At 38.9% G+C, this 14,257-nt stretch overlaps 1 protein-coding gene across 1 annotated transcript in view; it reads left to right on the top strand.

Moving 5' to 3' along the window:
- The window catches only part of Nf2 (NF2, moesin-ezrin-radixin like (MERLIN) tumor suppressor), a 54,181-nt gene that overhangs the window by 10,513 nt on the left and 29,411 nt on the right, over positions 1 to 14,257 (top strand). Inside the window, exons 4-6 of the mRNA XM_048784878.1 lie at positions 5,162 to 5,304; positions 8,625 to 8,784; positions 12,911 to 12,985. Of these exons, the coding sequence (XP_048640835.1) occupies positions 5,162 to 5,304; positions 8,625 to 8,784; positions 12,911 to 12,985 (378 nt within the window). The remainder of the gene's footprint in view (positions 1 to 5,161; positions 5,305 to 8,624; positions 8,785 to 12,910; positions 12,986 to 14,257) is intronic.

The following is a 14,257-nucleotide window of genomic DNA, read 5'->3' as shown; positions in this document are numbered from 1 at the left end:
TCTCTCCCTTTCCCTCCCACCTCTCATCCCTGTTTAATGTTAATCTTCTTCTCATGCTCTTCGTCCCTACTCTGTTCTTAGTTACTCTCCTTATATCAAAGAAGACATTTGGCATTTGTTTTTTAGGGATTGGCTAGCTTCACTTAGCATAATCTGCTCTAGTGCCATCCATTTCCCTGCAAATTCTATGATTTTGTCATTTTTTAATGCAGAGTAATACTCCATTGTGTATAAATGTAAGGCAAATTTCTAGAAGTAGAATTTAATAGAATTGACAAAAAAAAAAGTCTACCTAAATACAAAGAAGTCTTACGTTTATAGGAAAAAGGTAATGGGCATGAAGCATGTGAATAGGGGTCTTATAGAAAAGAAAGTAAGAATGGCCCATAAATACAATAAAAAGGTGTTTGATATTATTAGTAATGCCTAATTCCAGAATGTTTCCATCACCCCCAGAAGAAATCCCACGGCCACTAGCAGGTTCCCCTAACCGCTTCCCTCCCACCCCTGTACCCTGACAACTGCTAATCTGCTTTTTTGTCCCTGTGAACTTGCCTGTTCTGGGCATTTCATATAAATGAAATCATACAATACGTGGCTCCTTTTCATTTAAAACTGTCAGAACAGATAGACCTGCCTATTCTTTTTTTTTTTTTTTTTAGTTGAACACAATGCCTTTATTTTGTTTATTTATTTTTATGTGATGCTGAGAATTGAACCCAGTGCCTCACACATGTTAGGTGAGTGCTCTCCCACTGAGCCACAGCCAAAGCCCTTGCCTTATTTTTTACCTACTGTACAGTATATCATGAAAGGGAGGAACTGTGGATTATTTAAAGGTATCTTCGTGGGGTTTTTTGTTTTGTTTGTTTGTTTATTTATTTATTTATTTAAACAGGTGCAGTGAACATCCTTGTATTTTTCCCTTTTGGGCATATATTACTAATATTCTGTTATGATAAATACCAAAAGAAATGGCACAACCGAATTGAAGGATAAGAACATTTAAAATTTAAGTAAGGCTAAGTTAAAGAAGCCCAACAAAAAGGCCACATATCATATGACTTCATTTAAATGAAACGTCTATACTAAGCAAATCCACAGAGACAGAAAGTAGATTTAGTGGTTGTAGGGGGCGGGAGGAGTTAGAAATTTAGGAATTACTGCTAGTGGGTATGGGATTTCAGTTTTGAGGGTGATGGTAATGTTCTGGAATTAGTGGATGTTATACAACATTCTGAATATACTAAAAACCATTGAATCATTCACTTAATATGGTAAATTTTACGTATGTAGATTTTATTTCAAAAGTTTCAAATAGATAAAAATTTTAAAAACTTCAAATTTGAACTTACTCTCTGAAAGAATACTTTCAGCAATAGTGCATTAGATGACGGGTTTTTGCACATCCTTTCCAATAGTAGATGCTATCAGTCTTTTAAATTTTTGCTAATCTGATAGGAAACTAGATTTTTTTTTTTTTTAATGTGGTACTGGGAATTGAACCTAGGGGTGCTCTATCACTGAGTGACATTCCCTGCCCCTCCTTTTCTCCCCCCTGTGGTGCTGCGGATTGAACCCAGGGCCTTGTGCATATGAGGCAAGCACTGTACCAACTGAGCTATATATCCCCAGCCCCCCACTCCTCTTTTTAAAATTATTCTTTGTTTTGAGACAGAGTCTCATTAAGTTGCTAAAACTGGCCTTGAATTGTGACCTTCTTGCTTCAGCCTTCTGAGGTGCTAGGAGTACAGGAGTGTACCACTAAGCCTGAAAGAAAAAAAGATTTTAAAAAATTTGTACTTCCTCGATTGTCATCTGGGTTGATAATCTTTTCATAGATTTACTGACCATTTGTGTTTCTTTTATTTGTGAATCAACTGTTTATGACTTGTACCTTTTTCTACTGTATTGCTTATCTTTTTCTGATTGATTTATTGAAGCACCATCTGTTGCAGGTATCAACCTTTTGTCTGTTTTACATATCACATATGTCTTTTGTTGTTGTTTGGAGTCACATAGAATGGTTTCACCAACCATTATTATATACATGCTCTCTATTTTGTTCTGATGTTTTTATGGATTTTCATTTATAGGTTTAAGTCTTTAATCCATCTGGAATTTAGTGACTTTTAGTGATAGGGATCCATTTTTCTATATATTCCTTAAGCAAATCTTTATGTTTTGTGAAATCCTGGTCAGAATATTCAACCTTGTAGTGGCACCCCCTCTTCCACAGAAAATCTTAACTAAGCTTCTCCAGAAATCTTCACCATAATTGATTTTAGGACTATCAGCAAAAGAGTCTCTACAAAAGAGTTCAGTGTAGGTAAACTTCCTAATTTTCCTATTGCTCCATTTTATTTGGCCACTGGCCTGGAAGAAATCAGCACTCCAAGTGCTGAACGTCCCTTTACTTGTTTTTCACAAACATTTATCCAGGATAGTAGTTTGTAAGAAGTTGTTTGCAAATGCAAAATGTGATTAAAAAAAAAAAAAAAAAGATCCTTTAGCAAGGCCTCTGGCCTTGAGCTGGAACTTCACAGAGATACCTACATTTCTAAGGTAAGCAAAGTTACCAGTTGGGCTCCATGATAACAGCTGGCAGGGGGAGGAAAAAAAAGGTATTGATCTTTTGTCCATTTTGTCTAGCTCTCCCCTTCTCAGGTGTTGTCCTTGAAGGGTTAACTTGCCCAGAATAGTGAAAGAAAAAGCTGTTTTTATGTGAACTTCTGCAGATTGTGAACTTCTGAGCCCCTCCCCTTACAAGCTGGGTATAAAATTCTGAAACTACCTGAACTTGGGGTTCAGGGGATTAATTGATTACAGAGAAAGCTGTGCCCTCTGAACCTGACTGCAGCCAAATAAAACTGTTTTCTGCTATCTTCGGTACCCTGCCTCATCTGTCCCTTACAACAACCTGATTTTACATACATAAAAATATAGGAAATCATTTAATATCCATAAAGAGTCCCACTTAAGACTATAGGGGCTGGGGATGAAGCTCATTGGCAGAGTGCTTGCCTACCATGTGTGAGGCCCTGGGTTTGATCTCCAGCACCACAAAAAGAAAAAAAAAATTAAATACCCCAAGAGTCCTTTAAATGGTGTGCTCCCTTCTTGAATTTAAGTTCAATTATTTTATATCAGGTGTAGATCCAGGTATTGTAGACCTGAAGTTTATATAATTTAGGGACTTTTCTTTAATAAAGAATACCAAATCATGACTCTTAAAATTAGGCAGAGACCCATGCAGGTACAGAGAGCTGAAATCTCAACTTCTTACCCTCACAGTAAATTCACCCTGGATATATTATCAGAATGCATCTGTTACATAAAAGGATGAGGAATTGCCATCTCCATCCATAGAGTGATTTGACTTTTTTATATTCACCACTGCTACAATTTCAGAATTTTTTCCCCCTTTGTTTTTTAAAGAGACATTTAAGAGCAGGCACATACATCAAGGTGGCTTTAATGTTGTGAGTGGAGTTAGTCCAGTGGAGTAGTCCTTGCAGCAGTCTTTGCTACCTCTGCATTGCTCAGCTGTAATATATTTGATCAGTGGAATAGCTGGGAGCTTGGTATAATTTAATAATGGGGACCGTTAATCTTGCAAGAACCTGAATTTACAACTTTAACTTTGCATATCTGCTTACTTTTGCATTCAAGTTTGGTGGGCATTATTGAGAGGTTTGGAAATGCAACTAATAGGGCTTTCTTTGGCATCAGATGCCTTCAAAAACTGGGGAGGCAAACAGTGACAGGTGATAACCTAAATAATGCAGAGGATACCAATAATAATCATAGCTGACTTCCACCAGGAGCCAGGCACTGAGCTAAAGGCTTGCCTGTACTGCTTAACTTCACCCTCGTTGCTAGGTGCTTTTACACCCGTTCCTTTATAGATAAGGAAGCTGAGGTTTGGATAGAGGGCACCTTACTTAAAACCACAGTGGCAATACTCCAGAGCTCCCTTCTAGATCCTCCAAGGCCAGTGTTCTCATTTGAACAATAAGAAAACAGTCTTGGAGGGGCCTGAGATCTTTGACATCTGGTTGTATGTGTCAAAGATGGTTTTTAAAACTTTACAGATATTATTTCATTTAATCCAAACAAGAGTCCTGTAAGATATCCCCATTTTACGGAAGAGAAAGTTTTCTAAGTTCGTCTAGCTACCAAGTGAAAGAGCTGGGGTGAAAACTTAAGTATGCATAGCCTCTTACTTGTATTCTGCAGCTACCTCTGAAATACTAGTAAAGAACCATACTGTTAGGGCTTTTTATGTCTCTGGGCCTTTTAGAAGTAGGGAGAAACCTAGGTTCTCTCTAGGTTTGTTTGTTTTGTTTTGTTTTTAGGTGATGCTGAGAATCAGCATCTCCTACGTGCTGCAGGGCAAGTACTCCATCAACTACATCTCCAGCCCCCTTGTTTCATTTTTGATGACTTTCTGATCAGGCTTAAATTTTCTAATAAAGAAAAGAACACTTTTTTCCTTTTTTAAGTAGAGAACAAATTTCTAAGTCATTGTCCCTGGAGGAATAAATTAAAATGCAGGACCTATTTCCAGCCCCAGTAGTGACTTGCTGTGCAGCTTTTGCAAAATCAGTTAACCTTTTACTTGTTTCTTTGTACAGTAGGAATGACAGTGTTAACATCAGATTTTTCCAAAGCATTTTTCTGAGCCTTGAGTGAAAGGTATTAAAAGTATTGTCTGCATTATTCCCAGCTCCCACCTAGCAATTGGCTCCAATTACCAGCCACTTAGAAGCATTTGTAGGTAAGACTCTTATCACACCTTGCTAATCACAACTTTCACAGTTGTGTTTTGTTGTTTCCATTTAAAAACTAACATTTTAGAAGTGACTGCTTTCTTCCAGAGTTAGAAAACATGACTACATTTCCATACAAATGTCACATTCTTATTAGCACATGCCCATCCATCGCCTTGAGGGATTTTGCAACTGTGTTCATAGATATAATCAGCTTTGTATTTTCATTCAAGGATAACAAACTAGCAAGGTTGCAATCTTGACTTGTCATCGGAATTGAATTGCTCCCGGGAGCTGGGAGAAGGGAATAAGACTAAGTAGAGCCCTGTTCAGAAATGGCAGTAGTCTTTAGAATCTCAGTCACCTGCTCTCCTTTCTTCTCCTTTCAGTATGGTGACTACGACCCCTCAGTGCACAAACGGGGGTTTTTGGCCCAAGAAGAATTGCTTCCAAAAAGGGTAAGAAATCAAATTTTCTTTTTGTGGAAACATAGCAGAGACGTGGTCTTAAAGAAAGCTAACCAAATGATTTAAAGAAATGTTGGCAGTATATGGCAAGCGCATTTTCCTAAATACTTTGTAATGAATAAATCTTGAGTAAAGAGAATGGCATCTCTGTTAAGTATATGAGAAAGCAAAGGTTAGTTTGGTGTTGCTGGGATGAGCATGGCCTGTTTCTCTAGTGTGGTGATTTCTTTAAAGGTGATTGAGTGGCACTGATTTCCAGGAAGGTGTATGAAGCAGTTTGTGTTCAGTGGGAATTAAGCCGTTTGCAGCCTCAAGGGGTGGATAAAGGTGAGGTAGGGGTGGGCCTTGTGATTTTTAATCCTCAGCATTGTTCATCTTGTTCATTAGCCACAGAAGCAGGCCCTCCTTCCCTTTGGCTGCTTCTGATTTTATGGCCCCACTCATCTGTCAGTGGGTAATAAAGGTCTGCTTCTCACCTTTCCTGGCCTTTGCCTGTCCTTTGATGGCTTCCATGCAGATAAAGGCACAGGATTAGTGAGCATTGCTTCACTGTCAGAGGTGGTCTCTGGGATACACAGCCCAGGCAGGAAAGGGGGGCTGCTGCCAGCCCCGGCGTGCACTGAGGCCTGAGGAGTTCTGCAGTTTCCAGGCTGTTCCTCCAATTGAATTTTGCTTGTTTACACACCTACTTCTGCGTATGACTCTTCCCTGTGTGCAGCCTTTTTAAAAATAGCTTTGCTATTTTGTAAAAATGATGCATAATTATAAAAATGGCAAAAATACCCAAACTTACTTTGTGTGTAGATCTTTAAAAACTATTTATTCATTTATATATTTATTTTGGTTCTGGAAATGGAACCTAGGGCCTTGTACATGCTAAGCACACACTATAAATAAACTACATTTCTGGTCCCTATATCATATTATCTATAGATTCTGATTTTTGTACTTTTTTTTTTTTTTTTTTTTTTTNATATGGTACTGAGGATTAAACCCAGTTCCTCACACATGCTAAGTAAGCACTTTACCACTGAGCTACAATTCTAGCCCTGTTTTTTTATTTTAATGTATTTTGTTTATTGTCAATGGATCTTTATTTTTATTTATTTATATGCGGTGCTGAGAATCAAACCCAGCGCCTTACACATGCCAGGCAAGTACTCTACCACTGAGACATAACCCAAGCCCCCAGCCTTTTTTTTTTTATATCTATTTTTTAGAAGTAGCTGGACACAATACCTTTGTTTTATTTTTATGTGGTGTCGAGGATCAAATCCAGGGCCCCACATGTGCTACACAATCGCTCTACCGCTGAGCCACAACCTCAGCCCCACCCCCCTGCCTTTTTTAAGGTCAAATTAATTTAACAGAACACTAGTTTTGTCAGCCCAGCTACTCTTGTCCCATGTGCCTACCACCTAGATTCTTTAAACTAGGATTTTATAATCCTCAAAAAACAGTTTCTTATCAGGTACTATGTCTACATTAGTCAGGCTAATGTATACTATTGAGTATGTACATTTCTTATATTGATCAATAGACTAGGTTAAAGATTATTTTAGAGGTTTTGCTGTTAGAGTTCCTAAATTTCATCATTAACTAAGGAAGATATATGCTTCAAATAATTTTTTAAAATTAAAATTTATTTTTAACTGATATATAAAACATAAAAAATTATAATATAGAGGGATACTATGTGATAAAAATAATTTAAAAGGAGCTGCTTGTGTTCCCATCTCTCGTTTAATGTATAGAAGTGTCAGAGTCATGATGATAGGAGGCAGTGGGCAAAATATGTTTATTTATTTTTTTTTATTTAAACTCAATAATCAGAAACATAATGGAATATCTCATTTTCCAAAATGTGCTATAGATGTAAGAGTACAGAGCCTCATTTTTGCTAACACAGTTATTTTAAAAGCTTTGCAGACAAACAGGAGATTCTCTCATAGCTTGGTGATAGCGCCTAACTTCAGGTGTTAGAAGGAGTAAAGAGATTTATCTTAGAGCACTCGCTTCTCCATCTGACACCTGCTGTTAGATTGGTACTTCTCGTCACAGTCCAAGCACCTTCTCAGTTTGCAGATCTGTTTTCCTACCCTTGAGTCTTGGTTCAATTTCCTTGTTGTCAGCATGGGGTCAGGAGCTATAGTGTCCTTGTGTGGGGAGTTTCTTTCTTCTGCCAGACAAGAGCTGGACCATGGTGTTGGCAGGTGAGCCTGTCCTTGAGGACATGGCTGACAGATCCGTAGCCGAGTCAGTGATGCGGGGCCCAGGACACTTGCTCCCAGCTTTCTGGACTGCTGACCAGGATGGCTGACAGAGGTATAACATACATACAGCCAATTAAATTTTTAAACAGCTTATTGATCCAAAAATTTAAGAAATAAAATTAATGAAACTTTTAAAACTTTGCTTTATAATGGAATACTCTTTAGATACTTGTTTAGTTTATGAAGTAGCATGACATTTCAGTATCACACACATATATATATTAAATTTAATTAATTTATATATAATTCATCAGACATTTATTTCTAACATTTAGTTATTAAATATTTCGAACATAGAGGAAATACCCAGATATACTCACTAATGAGTTTCTACAATTAACATTTTATCAGCCTTGAGTATAGTACAGTAAGACTACATTGAGACTGAATGTAACCTAAAATGAGACCATCTAGTCCTGACATATAAAATTTTCCAGTAATCCAACAGTCTGTTCTTTCTTTTTGGTCCTGAGGATAGAGCCCAGGGGTGCTTAACCTCTGAGCCACATCCCTTTTATTTTTTATTTTGAGACAGGATCTCACTAAATTGTTTAGAGCCTTGCTAAGTTGCTGAGGCTGGTCACTAAAGTTTTGGTCCTCCTACCTCAGTCTCCTGAGTTGCTGGGATTATAGGCATGTGCCCCTACATCTGGCCAACCTGTTTCTTTAACATGGGAAATATTTAAACTTACGGGTTTTGATTGTTTGTATGTTCTTGGTTTTGGGGGGATTCTGGTGGTGTTTTCAAACAAACAAAGGCCTTCACTTATGCTCAGTACTCATCCTGCCACTGAGCTACATCCCCAGCCCTAAATCTACAGGTTTTAATTCTACATCTATGATAATCTGGTTATTAATTAGAGGCAGTAACACTTAGATTGCCCCTCCTTTAGCCATTGAGCCAATGATAGGAGCTCCTAGTGACCTTTGTGGGGGATATACAAGTCACAATGGTATAGTTGTGCCTCTGCCTGCCCCAATCCTGGAAGCTGAAAGCCTCCTGAGTTATAAGACAGCTGTGATTTCTGTTGGGACCTGTTGAAACTTGTCAGCTGTAACCGTGTGTGCTAGGTTTTAGAAAGTTGAATAAAATCTTGAGCTGGAGTTGACAGTGGCCGCTCTTTATTGACTGTACAGAATAAAAAGGGCACAGAGCTGCTGCTTGGAGTAGATGCTCTGGGACTTCACATCTATGACCCTGAGAACAGGCTGACCCCCAAGATCTCCTTCCCGTGGAATGAAATCCGAAACATCTCATACAGCGACAAGGAGGTAGGATATGTTTGAAATACAAATGCTGCCAGTGGCCCAGTAAAATGTCTTTTCCCATCTCCCCTGCTTGCCAAAGCTGCCCCAGCTTGGCCATCTCCTTATTATCAGGAAAAGCCCTCTAATTCTCAGGCTTTGGGGTTTTGGTTGTTGATTTTTAAAGTATTTACAGAACAGAACTGGCATCCTTTTTTTCAAAGGGCATCACTAAACCCCATTATTGACTAAAGAAAGAATGGGAAGCTCAACATGTCAGGGTTAAATCCCAAAAGAACAGTTAAAAAGAAAAAAGGAATATTTTCTGATTACTTAGCTTTCTATTTTCGGTGATGAATTCTCTTTGTATTTTAAGCATGGTCTATATTAAGCCTCTTTCTCTGTCCAGTGCTTGATCCATGTGGTGGGAAAAATATGTATGTTCATAGATACACACACATACCATTATGTGTGTGTGTGTGGGGGGGTGATATATATATGTATATATAATATTTATATATATATAATATATATATTTTAGTGTGTGTATTTCTCACAGCATTCACAATTTATTTATTTTTGAGTGATTATTTTTATTTTTTCCACATTGATGGGATTTGTGGTTATATATTGATATATATTCACCCAATGTAACAATATAATTTGGCCAATATCATTCTCAGCATTGGCAATTTAAATAAGGAATATTCAGGGCTGGGGTTGTGACTCAGCAGTAGAGCGCTTGCCTAGCGCATGCGAGGCCCTGGGTTCGATCCTCAGTACCACATAAAATAAGTAAATAAAATAAAGGTATTGTATTCAACTACAACTGAAAAATAAATATTAAAAACAAACAAATAAATAATGAATATTCATAGGATTCAAATATTCCTATACAGGATACTAATGAATTTTCCCTACTGCTATAATCCTCTATTTATTCATTCATTCCTCCTTCTCTCTCCTCTTCCTCCTCCTCCTTTTTTTTTTTTCATTTGTGCTGGGGATCAAACCTAGAGCCTTGTACATGCTAGGTGGGTACTCTACCACTGAACTCTACCCACATCTCCTATGAATTATTTTAAAAGAATCATTGAGAATCTACTTTGTGCTAGGTTTCATATGACAAAGATGTAGGAAGCCCAGGCTCACGTGTTCAATTGCCAGTATGCCAAAACAGGGGGAAAAATCAGATGCAGGGCTGAGGATGTGGCTCAGCGGTAGAGTACTTACTTGCTTAGAATGTGTGATTCCCTGGGCTCTGTCCCCAGCACTGGAAAGAAAGAAAGAAGGGGGGAGGGGAGGGGGAGGAGGAAGGTGAGATAAAGAAAGGTAGGTAGGTAGGTAGGTAGGTAGGTAGAAAGAAAGAAAGGAAAGAAAACCCAACCCAGGAAGTTCTGGTCAAGTAATAACTCAACCAATATAATAAATAAGTGCAATTGAAAGGACTAATGACAAAGATGACAATGATAGAGAGTTTCTACTTACAAGCACTTTTGCTCTGATTCTCTGATTTAATCCTTGTAAGAACCCTGCTGTGAAGACAGGAGCTGTATTTTCAGTAGCCATGTCACACCAGGAAGCAGAGGTGCAGGGGATACAGTGACCTGCATCTGAGTAGAGTGGCAGGAGCTGGGAGGCAGAGTGGCTGATGCTACAGCCCCAGCTTTTCAGGGAGGCCCAGAGGCTGGGCCCTTGAGAGCACAAGATACCACGTGCCAGCGGGTGGGAAGTGCAGCCTGGACTGTGCTCAGTGCCTTCCTGGTACTTGCACATCTAAGGCAGGATGTGGAGGAAAACTCTATCACTGAGGTACATCCACAGTCTCTTCATTTTTTATTTTGAGACAGGATCTTGTTAAGTTGCCAAGGAGGCTGGCCTTGAACTTGTGATTCTCCATCTCAGCAGTTTTTTGAGTCACTGAGATTATAAGTGTGTGCTACTGCACCTGGCTAGATTTCCTGTTTTTTTTTTTTTTGTTTTTTTTTTTTTTCTTCCTTCATAGCAAATTGAGGAAAGGAACACCATGCTCTGGTTTCCACTCTGTGTTGTAATCTACTCAGCCATGCTTGATGAGGCCAATTGAGTATCTTAATCCCAAACATTCTGACTTGGAGCTTATGTAAGTAGTTAGCTCAGGAGGTAAATAAACATCAGGTAGTTCTTTTTTGAAAGTATTTAAATTGAAAGCTCCATGTGACTTAAAGCAGTAGATGTACCACAGTATGGTAGTTCTTTATCTCCCAATTTCATAAAGCTCTGTTTATTGCACATCACATATTTCTGTGCTAACTAAAGGCTCCCCAAACACTCATTTTTAGAGACCCCAAGGATTAAAGTCTCCCCTACTATGGCCTGATATAACAAACTCTAATCTACCTACCCTCTCCAGGGGCCAGACACTGTCATGTTCCATCCTGTTGATAACTCATGGTAAGCGGACCTCAAGCTGTCTTGGCATAATAGGAAGTAGTCTCGGTAGTTATGCATGACAGCCATGCTGTCAAAACATAAATGTTAGTTTATTTTAAGTCATCCATTGATTCTTTGTGTACACCCTGCTATGGCGCAGAGCCTGTGGTTTCCCCAGTACTTGTGGTTTTCCATTGACAGCCTCTGGGTTTGACAGCAGGGCCAGAAATAAGCTCATGAAATTTACAAATAGCAGCCTACACAAGAGCTATACTGCTTCTGAGTTAACTTGGCCAAAAGCTAAACAAAGGATCATTTTCTGTCCTCAGTGTGCTAACCCTTTGTTGAAAAATATATCATGTGAAAGAAATACTCAGGAATATATCTTCCCCAACATATTTATCAGCTAATCAAGCTAGGGTTTTTGCTTGTTCATCTTGTGATATGGGAGACCAAACCCAGGGCCTCAAGTGAATTAGGCCAAGTGCACTACCACTGAGCTACATCCCCAGCCTGATGATTTTTTTTTTTTTTTAACTCCTGCAATGCTAAGGATGGCTAAGCAGTCTTTCTTGGAATTGAATATGTAGTTTAAAACGAATCTTTGAAATCAAGTATCTGTTTGGCCCCCTTAGGAATGGTTAAGCATGGAAATTATATTTGTTCTTTCTGTCAAGGATCTGGTCCTGGTACTACTTGGCTGCCACCCTGGCCTTATCATTCATCTTTTTCTGTACTTTGATTTCAGGAGCTAGGTTTTGATCTTCTATAGCAGTCCATTTATCTTCTTCATATTTTTATTCCTTCTATTAAGAGCTTTTATCAAGTTTGCCCAAATTCAGAGAACTGTAGTAACCCCCTGTATCCTATCACATCAAATCTAAACCTCTCTTTTATTCCTTACCTCCATTCCCAGCCCACCCATGCCTCCCTCCATCTAAGCCCACTGCAATCCCCAAAAAGCTAATAACACCACACACACACACACACACACACACACGCACACACGCATACTCTGCCCCTTTCCCCATCTCCACTTTATTCCTCCTCACTGCCCTTATTCCTCTTAACTATCCAGAACAACTCTGCACCCTGCCTTTTAACTACTTTGTCATATTCTAAGATCAGATCCAGTCCCTTTCTACTTTTGGTAGATCTACTCAGCCCCCAGGACATTTGGATATGTGCCACCAATGAGTGCCATTTCTTGTTAGTCTGGTTCTTACTAGATTGGGAGCTTCATGAGGCAGGGGCTATGCCTTAGACTGTGCTGCTCTCCCAGTGTTGGCCTTGAGGGCTGGCCCAAGCATCCCTTCCTCACAGCCACCCAATATGGTACAGAAATCATACCTTTAGGATCCTGAATTTCCAAAACCCCAGACTTGCTATTCTCCATTCTCCTAATGCAGTGAGGCTTAGAGCCTGGGAACTAGGAAGCCAGGACAAGACATAGCATCATGATGGACCATGGCCAGCGTGGTTGCTGCTTTTGTGGAATTCCCAGTTGGTGGTAGGAATCTATGCAATCAAGCTGAACTTTTTCCTCCTCCCCCTCCTCCTCCTTCTCCTCCTCCTCCTCCTCCTCCTCCTCCTTGTTTTGTAGTAGTAGATAGACAGCATGCCTTTATTTTAAGGCATGCTAAGGATCAAACCCAGTGCTTCACACCTGCTAGGTAAGCACTCCACCACAGAGCTACAGCCCTAGCCCCAAATTGAACTATTTTCTACTTTCTTCTTTCAGTTTACTATTAAACCACTGGATAAGAAAATTGATGTCTTCAAATTTAACTCCTCAAAACTTCGTGTTAATAAGCTGGTAAGTTGAGATACTGATTTTCATTATTGATAACTATAGCTTTTCTAAGAAATTGAATTTTTGTGGGGGATCAATACTAGGGATTAACCGAAGGTTGCTTTTTTTCCCCTTTAGTTGTAGATGGACACAACACCTTTGTTTTATTTATTTTCTTCTTTGTAGTGCTGAGGATTGAACCCAGTGCCTCACATGTGCTAGGCAAGTGACCACTGAGCCACAACCCCAGCTTCCCCATTGCTTTTCCACTTAGCTACATCCCTAGCCCTTTTCGTTTTGTATTTTTTTATTTTTAAAAAAATTTTAAATTGTTATATATGACAACAGAATGTATTACAATTCATATTACATATATAAAGCACAATTTTCCATCTCTCTGTATACAAAGTATATTCACACTATTTGTGTCTTCTTCATACATGTACTTAAGGCAATGGTATTCATCTTATTTCACCATCTTTTTTTACCCCCTTACATTCTCCCTCATTTTTTATTTTAAGACAGGGCCTTGCTAAGTTGCTGAGGCTGGCCTTGAACTTGGGATACTCCTACCTCAGCCTCCCAAGACACTGGGATTATAGGCATGTGCTACTGCACCTGGCTTGAATACTGTTTTTTGATGAATATCAGAGTGACATCTTTGAGGTGTAAAATGAGAGCTCACCTGGTACACACCTTTCTCTTTACCTGAATTTACAGAGTCAAACCTAAATTTTTCCTCCCAGTTCTGGGGAGCTTTAACTCAGGGCCTTGAACATGTTGATATACACTATATCACTGAATTATACTCCCAGTCCAAAACTAAGTTTTGAAAATGATTTTTGTGGAGGTACTTCATATATATATAAAAGCATAATTATATATCAAGCATAAAGAATAACAAAATGAATACTATTACTCATGACCACATTTAAGAAATAACACATTTCTGCTGGGCATGATGATACATGCCTGTAATCCCAGTGCCTTTTTTCTACATTGTTCTGTAAGATTTATCTATGTTGATACTTAAAAAAGATATAGTCTGCTAGTCAGGCACCATGCTTGTAATCCTAGTGACTTGGGAGACTGAGGCTGGAAGAATGCGAATTCAAAGCCAGCCTCAGGAAAAGGGACGCACTAAGCAACTCAGTGAGACCCTAAATAAAATACAAAATAGGGCTGGGGATGTGGCTCAGTGGTCGAGTGTCCCTGAGTTCAATCCCTGGTACCCCACAAAAAAAGACAGTCTTTTCATTTTAAATTCTGTATAGTACTCTATTATATGGAGATAGA

The sequence above is a fragment of the Marmota marmota genome, unplaced genomic scaffold (genome assembly GCF_001458135.2).
Source record: "Marmota marmota marmota unplaced genomic scaffold, marMar, whole genome shotgun sequence".
In the NCBI taxonomy this organism is placed as follows: Eukaryota; Metazoa; Chordata; class Mammalia; order Rodentia; family Sciuridae; genus Marmota; species Marmota marmota.
Note: the sequence above shows the minus strand (reverse complement) of the source record. Positions and strands in the feature narration are given on the sequence as shown.